This window comes from Cladophialophora carrionii (assembly GCF_000365165.1).
Source record: "Cladophialophora carrionii CBS 160.54 unplaced genomic scaffold supercont1.8, whole genome shotgun sequence".
NCBI lineage: Eukaryota > Fungi > Ascomycota > Eurotiomycetes > Chaetothyriales > Herpotrichiellaceae > Cladophialophora > Cladophialophora carrionii.
Window position 1 is genome coordinate 1,152,708 of NW_008481833.1, and position 14,500 is coordinate 1,167,207.

General features: G+C 55.0%; 5 protein-coding genes across 5 annotated transcripts; 2 read left to right on the forward strand and 3 right to left on the reverse strand.

Moving 5' to 3' along the window:
• Positions 1-726: 726 nt before the first annotated feature.
• Positions 727-4,280, reverse strand: G647_09070 (uncharacterized protein; the record flags this gene model as incomplete). Its single annotated transcript, XM_008733375.1, has 4 exons — positions 727-2,282; positions 2,333-2,627; positions 2,680-4,089; positions 4,161-4,280. 4 exons carry the CDS (start codon positions 4,278-4,280, stop codon positions 727-729), a joined length of 3,381 nt encoding a protein of 1,126 aa, XP_008731597.1.
• Positions 4,281-6,548: 2,268 nt separating this feature from the next.
• G647_09071 (uncharacterized protein) lies at positions 6,549-8,174 on the reverse strand (the record flags this gene model as incomplete). Its single annotated transcript, XM_008733376.1, has 2 exons — positions 6,549-7,477; positions 7,532-8,174. 2 exons carry the CDS (start codon positions 8,172-8,174, stop codon positions 6,549-6,551), a joined length of 1,572 nt encoding a protein of 523 aa, XP_008731598.1.
• Positions 8,175-8,952: 778 nt separating this feature from the next.
• G647_09072 (uncharacterized protein) lies at positions 8,953-10,362 on the forward strand (the record flags this gene model as incomplete). Its single annotated transcript, XM_008733377.1, has 2 exons — positions 8,953-9,588; positions 9,655-10,362. 2 exons carry the CDS (start codon positions 8,953-8,955, stop codon positions 10,360-10,362), a joined length of 1,344 nt encoding a protein of 447 aa, XP_008731599.1.
• Positions 10,363-10,743: 381 nt separating this feature from the next.
• Positions 10,744-12,429, forward strand: G647_09073 (uncharacterized protein; the record flags this gene model as incomplete). Its single annotated transcript, XM_008733378.1, has 2 exons — positions 10,744-11,636; positions 11,688-12,429. 2 exons carry the CDS (start codon positions 10,744-10,746, stop codon positions 12,427-12,429), a joined length of 1,635 nt encoding a protein of 544 aa, XP_008731600.1.
• Positions 12,430-12,463: 34 nt separating this feature from the next.
• G647_09074 (uncharacterized protein) lies at positions 12,464-13,474 on the reverse strand (the record flags this gene model as incomplete). Its single annotated transcript, XM_008733379.1, has 3 exons — positions 12,464-13,062; positions 13,165-13,304; positions 13,377-13,474. 3 exons carry the CDS (start codon positions 13,472-13,474, stop codon positions 12,464-12,466), a joined length of 837 nt encoding a protein of 278 aa, XP_008731601.1.
• Between the last annotated feature and the right edge of the window lie 1,026 nt (positions 13,475-14,500).

Below are 14,500 nucleotides of genomic sequence, written 5' to 3' on the forward strand. Positions count from 1 at the left end.
GCAGAACGGCCTCCACAAAGCTTAGCCTGTTGTTGTTCAGTAGGTGCTTACTCCGTACACCAAGCTTGTTGCCGGCAACGCGAGATGACGTGGCTTGCGACGTGGGGCGATGAGAGCTGGTCACTGGCTTGAGGCTTGATCAGCATCATGGAAATTCGCCGAGAGATAGTGCGATTGATTCTCCTTACAGCCTGCGCTGGAATGCTGCTTCGTATTTTCAATCCTTGCTCGACAAACTTCATACAACGCTATGTAGGGGGTATCCATCTTCCGACTGCCCATCCCACGCTTGATTTACAAGCAGTCAATCCCCAGCAAAACACAAGCAAGATCAATGCAGGCTGCGAGCTCTCAGGCTCGAGCAGCACACCGCACTCAACCGTACCCGACCTCCCGCGCGTGCAAGACTGTCCAGCGTACAAGGAATGCCACCGGCTGATGACATGAACCGTTCTTCTCTTTGCTCCGAGACGTCCAAGACCACTCCCAATTACAAGGCCGTTGCTGAATCCGCCCAATCTCGCCAAAGACAGGACAAGGTTCGCTGGAAGTAGAGCTCCCGCCTAAACAAGGGCGGTCCCACGGTTGCACAGGCTGAGACCCGATTCCCGCCCCCGATTAATCATTACAAGAAGAATCGATATCCATCCTCTGACCAAGCATGGCTGCCGCAGCCGACTGATTTTCTCCCCAGATCTGAAGAGATGCTGACATTTTCCACCTCATTCAACGATAATCGCCATCGGTAGGAGCACGGCGGCGTCGGAAGAAATCCTGCACCTTCTTGACAGCCCCCGATCTGCCGCTGTGATGGGTAGGGCCTTGCTCCTGATCATATGCTTCGGTGAACTTGCGGTTGTTTTTGACCAGCACCCCTCGAGCCTGACGACCTTGTTGCATAGACGGTCTGCCGGCCGGTTGGGCGACGTCTGGATAGGCCATCATTTGCGCCATGGGCTCACTGCGTTGACGCGAGTGTGCATTCTGCCCTTGTGGATTGTACACCGCGGTCCCACCATACACATCACTCGACGCTTGAGACCCAACAGGTTCTGCTGCCTGGTAGTGTTGTGCTTGCGGAGGACGAGAGAAATTGTTGTATTTCACGGGCCGCGATCCGTCATACTGACCGTCGGTGTTGGGAACTTGCGAGTCCACGTGTTCTTGTCCAACCGGCGGTCGATTCAGGGTCTGCTGAGCAAACTGATCAGCCTGAGGAGTTCCTGGCTTGGAGGAGTATTCCTCCTTTCCGCCTCCCATGAGACCCTTGAATGACATTGAGTTAGGAATCAATGAAAATCGTCGTACCGGCTTCTCTGTCTGGTTTTCCATGTCCGTGCTCTTCTTTCTGCCTAGTCCGAACGAGAAAGATCGCTTGGACTCCGTCGACAGGCGCGGTTGCGCATCCGAAGGCCACTCTTTCATGCTGGTTGGTGGATATTTTCGTCCATTCTTTTGTCGCTCTGTGTCTTTCTTGACGACGGAATTGGATCTACCAAACAAGCGCTCTCCGAGACCGCTCAACGTGCTCGATCGTCGATGGTGCGCAGGCTTTTGCGGTTGTTGCGACTCGGCCGGCGGTGGCATGGGTGTTGTCATCGGTTGACCAATCGAGTTCTGAGCACCTGATTGTGGAATAGGGCCGGATATGTTGTAGCCTCGAGAAGTCTTGGTCGGCTGCGTAACACGGCCCTGCACGTTGGTGGCAGCAACCGTAGGAGCGACTGGCTGACCATACGAACCCCGACTAGGGAGACGAAGATCAGACCGAGTGTTGGTGGGGCCACTGGCTGATGTCAACGAGCCCTGAGTACTTGGCCTAGTCACATATTGACCACCGTGGCTTATCGTCATGGGAGCCTGGCCAAATGCGCTGGTGGAGTCCGACACCGATCTAGGGATATCTCGACCGGGGCGAACAGGAGGCGGAATCTTCTGCTGCGTGGATGCGCGCTCCCGGGTTTCGAGTGGAGGATCCTGCGGTAATGGTTTTGACAATGAAATCGGTTGTGCAGATGCAACAACCTGGGGAGCTTCTTGGCTGCGGCGGCTTGTCGGCTCAAATGCGGCTGTGGTCTGTCCACGAGCTGTGTGCGTCTGTGGGGGGACGTATTCAGGCTGAAGTGTATGACGGGTCCGTCGCGAACCGTTGGAGTCTTCGTCAGCTTCATGGTGCAGGCCTTCTGGAGCGTGTGCAAGAGCACCCGGAGACGGGCGGCTGGGTTTTGTGGGTACTTCGCGAACCGATGCGCTTCTGTTGACAGTCGGTCGGTCTTCGTCATCTATGATCAGTCAGAAAATATCCTGTCTCTCCTTACAGAAACTGTCTTACCTGCTAGTACCGTAGTGTTGGCAATCTCAGCGACATTCGTCGTACTGCTAGTAATATGAGACACCACATGGTGATATTCGCTGAGCCAGCTGTGACGGGCGACTTCGAACAAATCGGCACGCTTGCGTGGATCTGGGACCAGGATCCGGCGAAGCAGATCTCGTGCATGAGGCGTGACATATTCTGGGAACGTCAAGGGTGTGGTGGTAATGTACTTGTACAGGAGATTGATGTTGTCGCCTTCAGGATTTGCAGGATCGTCATCGAAAGGCAAGTATCCAGCCAACATGGCGTACTGTGACTTGTGAGCATTGAAACAGGGCACTTGCGCAGTTCGGACCACTTACCAGAATAACTCCGCAACTCCAGACGTCGACCTTTCTGCCCGTGTAGAGGGAGTCACTAACTACCAATTCAGGAGCAGCGTAGCATGGGCTACCGCAGCTGGTCTGCATCAAATCTCCTCTTCTCATGCCACGCGCATCCAGTCGATCAAGCTTGAACTTTCGGACAAACTCTTTGTTGGTCAGGTTGTACTCGATCTCGTCTGACAGCTCGTCCTTGGGATCGAAGGTGTTGGCGAACCCAAAATCAGTAATAATGATGTTCCGATTCTGATCCAGAAGAAGATTTTCCAGTTTCAAATCTCGGTGGACAATGCCTTTCTTGTGCAAGTAGCCGACACCCGAGACAAGCTGGGCGAACAATCGTCTTGCAGCCGGGTCTTTGAGATAGCGGTGGTTGAGAATGTAGTCGAACAGTTCTCCACCAGAAGCATATTCCAGGATGATGCCAATGTGTCGGTCGGTCTCGACCATCTCATGGAGTCGGACAATATTGGGATGCGCTAGGTCTCGTAGAATGGAGATTTCGCGGTAGATTTTGGGCAATCTGGTAGGGTTCGATGCCACAGTCTCTCTTCTAATGAGCTTGATAGCCACCTGCGAACTACCATCCTTCTTCCAACCCAGCTTGACCTTGCCGAATTCACCTTCACCGAGGGTCTGTCCAAGCACATAATCACCGAATTGAACATCCTTTCTTCGGGACGACTTGGAGTAGTCTTGGCGACGCGCAGGACCTGGCGGAGGAAGCAGATCATCACTGAGTTCTGGGACACTGCGGGGATCCGAGCCTATCGGCGCAGGCTGAGCTTCCGCGATTCTCTCCTGGGCTCTCTCGATATCTTCTTGCGGGTCCGATACGACAACTCTGTTGATCACATCGCTGTACTCTCGCACCAGCGAGCCGGGGGTGTTGGAGGGCAGCATGGTTGCCTCAGATCGGCTCTGAGTCGGGGCGGCGTGTCCACCTCGTTCTCTTGTGCTGGCGGCGCGGTGTGGACCTTCGGGACTTGCAGGACCCTTTCTCCGGCTACGCGCAGCAGATGCCGCAGCTGTAGCTGTATCATCCCGCGGCCGGTCTCGTGTTTCTTCATGGTAATCTCCGACGCGATTTTGAACCCGACCGGCCTGTGATTCTGGCGCATTTTGTCTGGCCTGCCGCGTCGCCGCCACTCTAGCTTCCAATGGAGCGGTCGATGGGGCTACTGGAACATGAGGGGAACCTTGTTGCTGGGAGGTTGTTCGAGCAGGAATGATCGGTGGACCATCATATTGATCATGAGCGGCAGATTGGTTGCGAATGTGATAAGGGAGACTCGTGGTTTGTGCGTCATAGGAAGAGGTAGCTGCGATAGGAACTTGCTCTTCTTGAGAGTGGTATGCCAGAGCATCGCTGTCATGTGAGGAATAGTACTGGTGAGGCAGAATTAGTATTCTCTCTTGTCACTGATCTGTCGAAATCGGGTAACGCGTGGTGAACTCACAGATTGATTGGTGTAATAGCCCCGAGTATCTGCGCTATTGTGGCTGTCGTAGTGAAGATCTTCAGGTTGTGAATAGCCAGCGGAAGTTGGGACACGCTGCCGATATTGGCCTGTGGCCATGTCTGTTGACATCTTCTCAACCACTGCACACAAAACAGTGGCCTGAACCGCACGACCAGGCCCGCACGACCGGTCTCAAGGACACTGCAGCACGTCGACGTCGGTAGAGTGTTGTCTGAATTATTTAGGAAAGTTCTGGGGTGGTTAGGTCGAAGACTGAAGGGAGAAGGATGTCAGTGGTTTGGGCAGATCTGAAGTCTCAAGCCTGCTCACAAAAACACGAGTCGCCCATTCAAAGACGTGGTTTTCTTGGCGCAGAATGTGACCACGGATCTTCACAAGAGTACGCGCTGTGTAAAGCGTGATGGTGAGGATCGATGGAGTGTCCGATTGTTGATTGTTGACACCGCCGGAGAGTCTTGCGTGTAGCGTTGGAGAAGCTCGTGTCGAGGAGTGTCTCCAAAGGACAACAAACTCTGGACGAAGGAGTGAGCGCCGGCGCCGTGCCCGCGACGTCTGCAATCGAAGGAGAGGAGACCGTTGATCGATCGTCAACAGACAACGATCAAAGTGAGGTAGGACGAAGGACGAGCTGCAGTCATTATCGCGGACAAGCTAGCGATGCGGAACCTGAGGTGAGGGAGGAATCAAGCGCCTAGCTTGAGGAGGAGACTTGCTGTGACTGGCCGCGGGGATGGTTATGGCGGTGAGGCAGTGCGATGAATCGTATACCGTCTAGGGAGTCGAATGATATGCCTGAGAATTCAAGGCGATGTCGTTGGTGGAAGAGGCATGAGAGGTCATGGTTCGATCGGTGAGGGAGACGACAACGCAGCGAGCGACAGGGCACAGCACGGTCGGTAACTATTTGGTTAGAGCATCGCCGGGAACTACGCTAAGCTACTCTGCTCTCGTCTTCCCAAACAGCCCTTTTGCCGTCCACCAAGCGAACTATATTATTCCGTGAGAATACACCTACGGTACGTGAACAGTGTGACTTTGTTGACGGCGGCATCGATAGTTTCTCTATGGCCACTCATCAAACCTGCTTCAGGCAATTTACAACTCAATCGAGGGCCTGGCCTTGGACCAAGCATCCGCCCCGTCGTCGACGAAAGCTCGGGCACCTGGCCCTCTTATTCTGACATGCAACGCACGGCTAACTGCACGATCTTTGTGCTTTGCAAGGCCTGCCGCTACTCTTCCGGTGACTGTCGAGCGCTCTCTGGCGTGGTTCGTTCCACTGGGCGCACTGATGGTCGCTGTTCGGTCAGAACTGTTCTCTGCATTGTCTACAAACTCACGAATACTCCATAGGCACAGCGCATACTGTGTATACAACGAAACAGGTGGTGATGCCGGAGGCGGCGATTGATTCTCGAAGCAGCAGCAATTATCAACTCATCTCATCATCGATCGTGAAGGATTCGATGGACTGGAATCCAGGCACAGGTCCAGCTGAAACATGGGTGCGAGCAAAACCTTAGATCCTCAACTTGGGCCTGATTTCCCCTAGCGAAATTTCCTTGCGCGTTGATCGACAAAACGCGATTTGCTGTGGGCATGCAAGTGTCGACGCGCAGCCGAAATAGGTGCCCGCAATCGTGACTCGTGATTTGTTTGGCAGCCATGAGTGGCTCGCGAACCATGCTCTTGACACTGACACTTTGGGGCTGGTGGGCTGTGGCCTCGTGAGAGAGCGCGCGGAACGAACTCCTCTGGGGTATGGACGAATAGGCGTGCGCCACACCTGTTGAGCTCCATACTTTATTTCCCGGCGTGCGGTCCTTGAGCCTCGAGATCAGTGCATGTGAACGTCGGATGCTGCGGCCTTCTCCATTTCTTGCATGATGCAGCAGCGGCTCGTGCAGTATCGGTCCTGATGCCGATCTTGAAGCAAGGGTGTCGTGGATCCATAGCAAAGGCGTTCAACAGCTGGCAACTGTTTCGGTAGCCCGCGATCCCCATGCATGCTTCTTCAAAGAACAGCCACGACAAACCAGCAAATGAAAGCAATTATTGCTCGATTTCGGGCACCGGGTCCGTGTTTCAGCTGCGGGAGCCGAATAATGTCGTGCAGCGAGGATGCATGGTCCATGCCTATTCAGGGAAGAGGAATCGGAGCACTGAATCGTCGAAGCGCGAACATGCGGAAGCTTGTCATGGGTCTCATCAATTGCTGTGTGCGCGCGTAGACACCACCATCTTGTTTCATCCGGCTAAAAACCGCTACGCAGTAGTAGCAGAAGCTGCGCTCGAAAACATCCCAGAGCACTCCGTCCTCGACAATTCGCATCTCATGGAAGATACCCATTACCTGTCGAACGGTCATCGCTTCTCGCGCACATTCTGTCCCTGTAACGTCGATCCCAGTGGCTCACCAACTCCCGAAGGGTAAGACGGTGGTGCAGTCGCAGCATTGCCATAGCTCTCAACACCATAACCTGGCGGGCCTGCACCAGCCTGCGAAGCTCCTCCGTACATGTAGGAGGAGTAATAATCGTTCTTCTTCTGATCAGGCTCGAATGCTTCAGCTGGAACGACACCTCCATCTCCCGAGCCAACGACGAGTTGTTGTCCGTTGGGCATGCGGCCTACCACCATACCCTTGGCCACCGACTTGATCACAGCTCGGCGCGATACACCCATTGCATCAATGTAGACAAGACCGACATTCTTGACACCGCCTGCCAGGCCATGCGCAACGTTGCCCGCCTCTTTACCATACTTGTGACTAACGACATTGGTCGCCGCCGCGGAGCCGGAGGCCAACAAATTCCGCCCCGCCTGGTCGATGCCGTCAGCGATGGTGGAGAAGGCAATCATGGACTTGTTCAAAATGCCAGGTGTGTAATCTTTCCCAGGCTCTCGCTTGGATTTCTCTCCTTTTCGAGCAAGGGAGGCGCCAAAATTCTGCGCGTATCTGCCCAGCTGGCCAACAGTCTTAGCGCTGAGGCCGACAGCGCCCTGGGTGAAAGCGTGGATCTGACGAATGCGAGCGTGAGTTGCCGGCGTGAAAGTCATCGGTTTCGGATTGGGTTGGGTGCTCTTTTGGAACGAGTCTGCGCCCGATGCCATCTTGCTCGCAAGAAAGGTCGATCCAGTGACGATCAGTCTCGAGGCAGTCGCCGAGGTTTGCACCACCCTAGATTTTGCGTATGCAGGGTGTTTCGACATGGCCAGGTACTCTTCGGACACGTTGTCCACACGGATCTGGTTCCCCTGTCCCTCCATGGGAAGTTGAATCTGGACAGGTGCTACGTAATCGGTCAGCACGTACTAAAAAAATAGAATTCGACGCAAGCACTCACTCTTTGATCCTGGCTTCACGTTTGCTCCTTCGACCACGGCATAGTTGTCCTGCAGCTCGCCGATGACACTTCCATTCTCCTCGTCGATAAGCACAATCTGGCCATGCTGCCCAGTCCGATCCTTTTCAGGTTTCGGGGTTCCAATATAGCCCTCTCCCGGGCGAAAATTGCCAGGGTCATACCGCTCAAAGCCAGGGGGCATGCTTTTGACCCGCTCGAGGAACGATGTGCATTGGGCAAGGATGGTCTCGAAGGTATCTACCTCCTCTTGAGTCACCTTGCCTGGTCCGCTGCCGATCGAGGGAAACTGGATGCGGATAAAGGCGCCGACGTCGGGACCTAGGTCCCAGCGCGGAATGAGATAACTGCTCGGAGGTTTATGGTAGATCTGGGTGGTCGCTGGCAGCGGGAGGTCGACTTCTGGAGGCAGATGGAGGTGCAGATAGAAATCTTCTTCGGGCGCATTGCTGGTCGGCTCGGCGGTCGATAAGTCGGCAAATGGTGAGGCGGTGGGCACCATCAGTAGCGACATGGTCTGTGGTCCCGACGTGGTGATGGGATGCTCCTCGCCATTCTGGACGGCAAATGCAGAGATGTTGTTGACACTGTACAGAACCTGTGGTTCAGAGTGACCGGCTGACATGGTCGCAAGCCGATGGTGAGACGGCTTTGACACTCTGAGAATAACAGGATAAAGCAGAGGGTACAAACGAACCCGCCGACGCAGGTGGAATGAAATGCCTGGACAATTTCTCAGGAATAGACAGAGGGAGAGGAACAAACCTTGGAGTGAATCTCGGCGGCTACAGCAAGTTTCTTAATATATTCATGACACCTGGCGCTGGGCATCATCCTCATCGCCAATTGAATTGGATGAGCGCATCGAAAAGCGGGCGGCAAAGCCAGCTGAGCGATCCTTGCGTCAGAGGCACAGCCACAGTTGGCTCGCCAGCCACAGGTGCACCAGCCACAATACCCTGAGTCCAGACCACTGGAGAACAGGACTGTGGGTGTGTGTGGTACAAGTACGGAGTACAGACGCCACGAAGGAAATGGATTGACACTCCAGCCCATGAGTCTGCTCTCGGTGTGCTCTCTCAGTCCGCGGAATGATCTCACGCGAGTTTGTTCTTCAGCCAGGAGCCAATGAAGAGTGCAAGGACTTCCGGCCTAGGCATGGCGGGCCCTGCAAGATAGGATCCGAAGCCTTGAATAGCCGCTCTGCCCGGTGTCTTTGGGTGAGCCGAGCGCCGAGGGACTCTCCGAAGCATTTGCTTCGGACAACAAGATTGTTTTTCACCACTGCGCCATGTTCGCCGAACATTGACCTTCCGAGCCTTGGTCTCGTATGCGACCTCTATATACAAAGGACTGCCCAACATCAGCACATTCCACGCTCAGTCCAACCCCCAGCGCACAACATGGCTTCTTTTCAGAGAACGCTGCGACCTCTTACCAAAGCTCCAACTCTCCTTGCCTCCACAGCTCCCGCGACCCGGTCTGTGCCTCGACGGAGTCTGTTACCGAAGCGATCGCTTGCTACCACGTCCAGACGACGCTATGCCGAACCCTACATGCCCGACGATGTCGACACAGACTCTCTCTCTCCCACTCCCATTACCCACTTTTCAGAGACAGAGCGCATGCTGGCAGAGTCGGTGTCAAAATGGGCCAACGAAGAAGTTGCTCCCAAAGTGCGAGAAATGGACGAGAAGGAAGAGATGGACCCCACTGTGGTAGAGCAAATGTTCGAACAAGGTCTTATGGCGTTTGAGATCCCCGAAGAGTATGGAGGCGCGGGCATGAACTTCACCGCAGCCATTGTGGGCATTGAAGAGATTGCCAGAGTAGATCCCTCCGTCTCGGTGATGTGTGATGTGCACAATACACTGGTGGTGACGGCCATCCTCAAGTATGGCAGTGAAGCGTTCAAGAAGGAATGGCTGCCCAAGCTTGCCACTAACACCGTGGGGGCTTTCTGTCTCTCTGAGCCGGCGTCGGGTTCAGATGCGTTTGCACTGAAGACGAAGGCAGAGAAGACAGAAAATGGATACAAGGTATGTCGATCCCAAGCAGACCGCCTTGGACGCGGCTAGTCTCGTATATGCTTACAGGGACATTAGATCAACGGCTCCAAGATGTGGATCACAAACTCCATGGAGGCTGACTTCTTCCTTGTTTTCGCAAACCTTAACCCTGAAGCCGGGTACAAGGGCATTTCTGCCTTTGTTGTCACCAAGGACATGAAGGGCTTCAGCATTGCCAAGAAGGAGAAGAAGCTCGGGATCCGCGCCTCGAGCACGTGCGTCCTCAACTTTGACGACGTCGAGATACCGAGAGAGCATCTCCTTGGGACAGAAGGCCACGGCTACAAGTATGCAATTGGTCTTCTGAACGAAGGGCGGATCGGCATCGGCGCCCAGATGACGGGCCTTGCCCTGGGAGCCTGGGAGAATGCGGCCAAATATGTGTGGAATGATCGCAAGCAGTTTGGCAAGCTGGTCGGCGAGTTCCAAGGCATGCAGCACCAGATGGCACAAGCGTACACTGAGATCGCTGCGGCGCGCGCGCTGGTCTATAATGCCGCCCGCAAGAAGGAAGCCGGCGAAGACTTTGTGACGGATGCGGCCATGGCCAAACTGTACGCCAGCCAAGTGGCCGGCCGAGTAAGCGGACTCTCGGTCGAGTGGATGGGTGGCATGGGATTCGTACGAGAGGGCATTGCTGAGAAGATGTTCCGCGACAGCAAGATTGGGGCAATCTACGAGGGCACCAGCAACATCCAGCTCACAACCATAGCGAAGGCGCTGCAGAAGAAGTACACGTCGTGAGATTGCTTGGGGCGGCCGTGTATAGATCGGAAAGCCACCGTGGAGGTACAGTAGGCTGTATTTTTAACTCCGTGGTGCAGTATACTCCTTCGGGGCCTCAGACGTGGCCACCGGGCGGAGCTTTAAAGCAGCCTGCAACGCCATCCAGTATAGGCGCCTACCACATTGGCTGCAAGCGCTCTTGGCTGTTTAGTCAGAGCGTCGCTGAAGATACAGTAGATGCATGGATGATGGGTGATGCTCGACCACACATTTGCCACAGAGAGGATTGAGGTGGTGGATTTATATGCAAGCCATGTTCAGTTCAATGCGGCCGCCCGACCGCCAGACTTTGTCTTCGCTCGGCCTTCACCTCTCTCCTCTGCACCACCATCGCCCACCATGGAGCTGGACACGCCAGAACAAGCCGACCGGGCGCCTCAGGCCTGCGTCTCGTGCCGTCGACAGAAGCGCAAGTGCGACAAGCTGCTGCCCAGCTGCTCGTTGTGCAGCCGCATGTCCCGCGCCTGTGACTATTCCGAAGCCACCCCCAACCCCACCTTTGAAGACTTCGCGACCATGAGGCAGAAGATCGCCGACCTGGAGGCCCGGCTGGAGGGCCGCCGGTCTGAAAGCTGGCACGGGCCCATGCGCTCCGTGAGCAGGAGCCCGGCCAGCTGCGTCGACCCTACCGACCGCAATGCCACGTTCCCTGCGGCCTTCTTCCTCGACGGCGAGGTCTTCAAGGACGCCCAGATGGCGGTCCTCAAACCTAACATCCCCGTGCCCCCGGAAGTCGCGGCCACGGTGGGGGTCTCGATCCTCGATATCCAGGACGTCGTGGATCGATACTTTGCCAACGTCCACGTCTGGCTGCCTTTTATTTCCAAGAAGCGCATGCAGTTGACCCTGGCGAACCCGGGCATGGAACTGACCCTTGACCTGGCACTTCTGCTGCTCTCGATGAAACTGATCACACAGGTGCCCCAAGCTGGCCCGCACGCTGCTCGCTCGCCCCTCTACAGTCTGACGAAGAGCTACTTCAACATGGTGGACTCGTTCGGCGTGGTCTCACTGCAAGTGCTCCAAGCCGACCTCTTAATCGCCGCATACGAGATCGGTCATGGCATATACCCAGCGGCCTACCTGACCACGGGGCACTGCGCCCGGCTGGGTCATATCCTCGGCATCAACGACCGACAAAATGCCCCTCAACTGCTCAGACGAAAGCCGGGAGCGTGGGCCGAACTCGAAGAGATGAAACGGGTTTGGTGGACGGTAATGCTGCTTGACCGGTATGTCCCAGCCCCCCTTCAGTACACGACCCATGGACTAAGCGATGTTAGTTATGTCAATCTCGGCTCCCGCGGCCATCCTCTGGCGACTGACGATCCTGTTCGGAACGAAACTCTGCCTGCGGACGATGACATGTGGGATGAAGGCGAGCTCAGCACCAGTGAACCGCTATATGTTTCAACACCGACAAATGTGCGAGCCAGCCCGTTCGCACGCTCATGTCAGGCGACACATTTACTCGGCCGACTCATCCGCCTGCTGAACGACCGATTCCTCGACGCGCCCATGCGATTCTCCGAAGCCATCCAACTGCATCGCACACTTCAAGCCTTGGCCAATCTTCTTCCCCATGATGTCGCACGGGCGCCGGAGCGGTATGGGACGCCTCTAGCGATTTGCTACAGCAGTCTCATGCATCTTTGTGATCCGTTTGCCTGTACCGAGTCGAACCATGGCCAGCACACGGTAGAAGAGACCGAAATGCAGACCATCGCCATAGCGGGCTTGAAAACATTGGCAGCCGATGTCCTGCGGTTCAGCGAGCTATTCCATATTAGCATGCTGGCGAACCCGGCTGCGACCAGTCCGCTGGTTGGAGACTGTCTGTATTTCGCAGCCTCGATCTATGCCTGGCTTGCCAACGAGACGGGCTTGAAACCAATGGCTGATGCATACCATTCTCTCAGGAGGGTGCTAGAAACGATGGGCACACGGTGGGCCGTCGCCCACCAATATCTCGCCCTGCTCAACACCACCAAAGACACACTGTATGCAGACTCGGTGCTCATTTGAGACCGCAAAGACACCCCAAGGCCAGCCAGCGCGGTCAGCTCTTCTCCAACCACCGGCCTGGATGCCACCAGATGAGGACATATACAGCGAACACTATAGGCAAGAACTCGAGACACCCAAAGAAGAGCTCGTGGGTGGACAAATACTCCAGGAGTCCCTCAGCGGTTTCGGCCAGCCGAAAACATGTTCGCAGATATACCGCGATCGTAGCCACCATGACCGCGGCCGAAAAGACGCGCAAACCCGTCTCCATGACCTTCCTGGCCCGGTACACAAAAACCCAGAAACAAAGGACAAAGACGGCGAAGGAAAGGACCTGAAATGCCAAACCTGCGAGCAGGATGTTGTTCGGCGTGTCCGGATCTTCCTGGTCGGAATAGGCTCTCCCCACCAACGCTGCACCGGTAATCTGCACCACCGTCGCCACGACATCACAGACGATAAACACCCATAGTATCACCCTTGGTGAGAGCGGCGCGTATTTCCTGCCCACCACGCCAATCATGACCGAGATAATGGTGTATACGGCGGCGGAAAAGAACACTGGGGCAACCACGATGCAGAAATATTGGGCCACGAAATAGGACACCGCGTAGGGATTCCTTTGGGAGGCGAGCAACCGAAAGGCGTAGCCTGCGCATCATTGTCAGCCCGAATCGCTGTGGACAGCATGGACGCCAATATCTCCTTCATGACAGGATAGACTTCACGGAAGAGGGGAGGAACAGAACTGACCGACGATCTCCATGACTAGACCGACGACAACGGTGCTGAAGTACCATGTTCGATGGCGGATGAGGAGCCAAACGTGCGCAAACAGGGCGATGACGAAGAGGACGACACCCAAGATACCCAGTGCCAACGAGGGGACATATCTACAATGTAGCGAAGCATCAGTATGAGCATTTACGTCGGAAGGAGAGTCAAGGCCATGACAGTCTACCCACCCGTATATGATAATGCAGGCGGAGTCATCGGTCTCCGGTCGAGGCCAGTTAGGGTCAACATAGCCATAGGTGACGGCGCTGCAGTCGTGGTCCGACATGGACGACCGTTCTCAAAGTGTCAATGTGGAAAGCCAGCACAGAAGAGTGTGTCACATCCCCCGTCAAGCAGATATCATACAGGTCCCGCACATTTATGTTGATATATCTCTGACCTAGTCTGGCATGGCCTCGTATCCCATCTCTGGACCCATCCGCGGTAGTCATCTTTGTCTACATTGTCGAGATCGTCTGGTCCAAGTCTTGACGTACGCCGAGCGAAGGCCGACAGGGGTAAAGGGCAGGCACCCAGGGGGTGTCAGAATTACCCGGCCACCCGAAATTTAGCCGGGTTTGTTTACCCACGCGTTCGCAACACCACCACTCCTTTATACATAACTATGGCACCACCAATACGAGCAAACTACCGTCCGATGACGCCGCCTAATAAAACAGGCCCCGGCGAGGCTAACACACTAAAAAAGACTCGGTTTTTTAGTATCTGGAATAATAGGCTAAAGGGTGAAAGTTAGCGCGAGTTCTATAAGCGTACTAGCTACTATCGATCTACTATATAAGACTGGCTCCACCAACGTAATGTTCTTAGCGATGTTACGTATCGATATACTCGGCAGCTATCGAATAAGCTTAGTAGGCCTTCTCGAATTCAAAAAAAGCAGACCAAAATACTGCTAAACCCTTAAAGAAACCCTCTCCGAACGGAGCCACTCAAGGTCTAGATCGCTGAGTATAACCTCCGCATTTCCACCCGCTAACTATAACGACGCCTTTAACAGCTTACCAACGACGCCTAGATGTATAAGGCGGCCTATTATAAAGACGAGCTAAGCAAGGAAACCGAGATAGCACGTTAGAACTATGCTGTTACACACGGCCTCGCAGGAGACCGGCCACGAGTCGCCAAGCAGAGACTCGCTACGTTCATTGGACACCTGGAGGGAACACAGGGCGAACCAGGATTGGCTGCGGACCGTCACGTGACAGGCTCTGTCGGCCCTGGGGGCACAGCAACAGAGCGAGCAGAGCGAACAGAGCGTGGTGCAGGACACACGGGTATATATACGCTC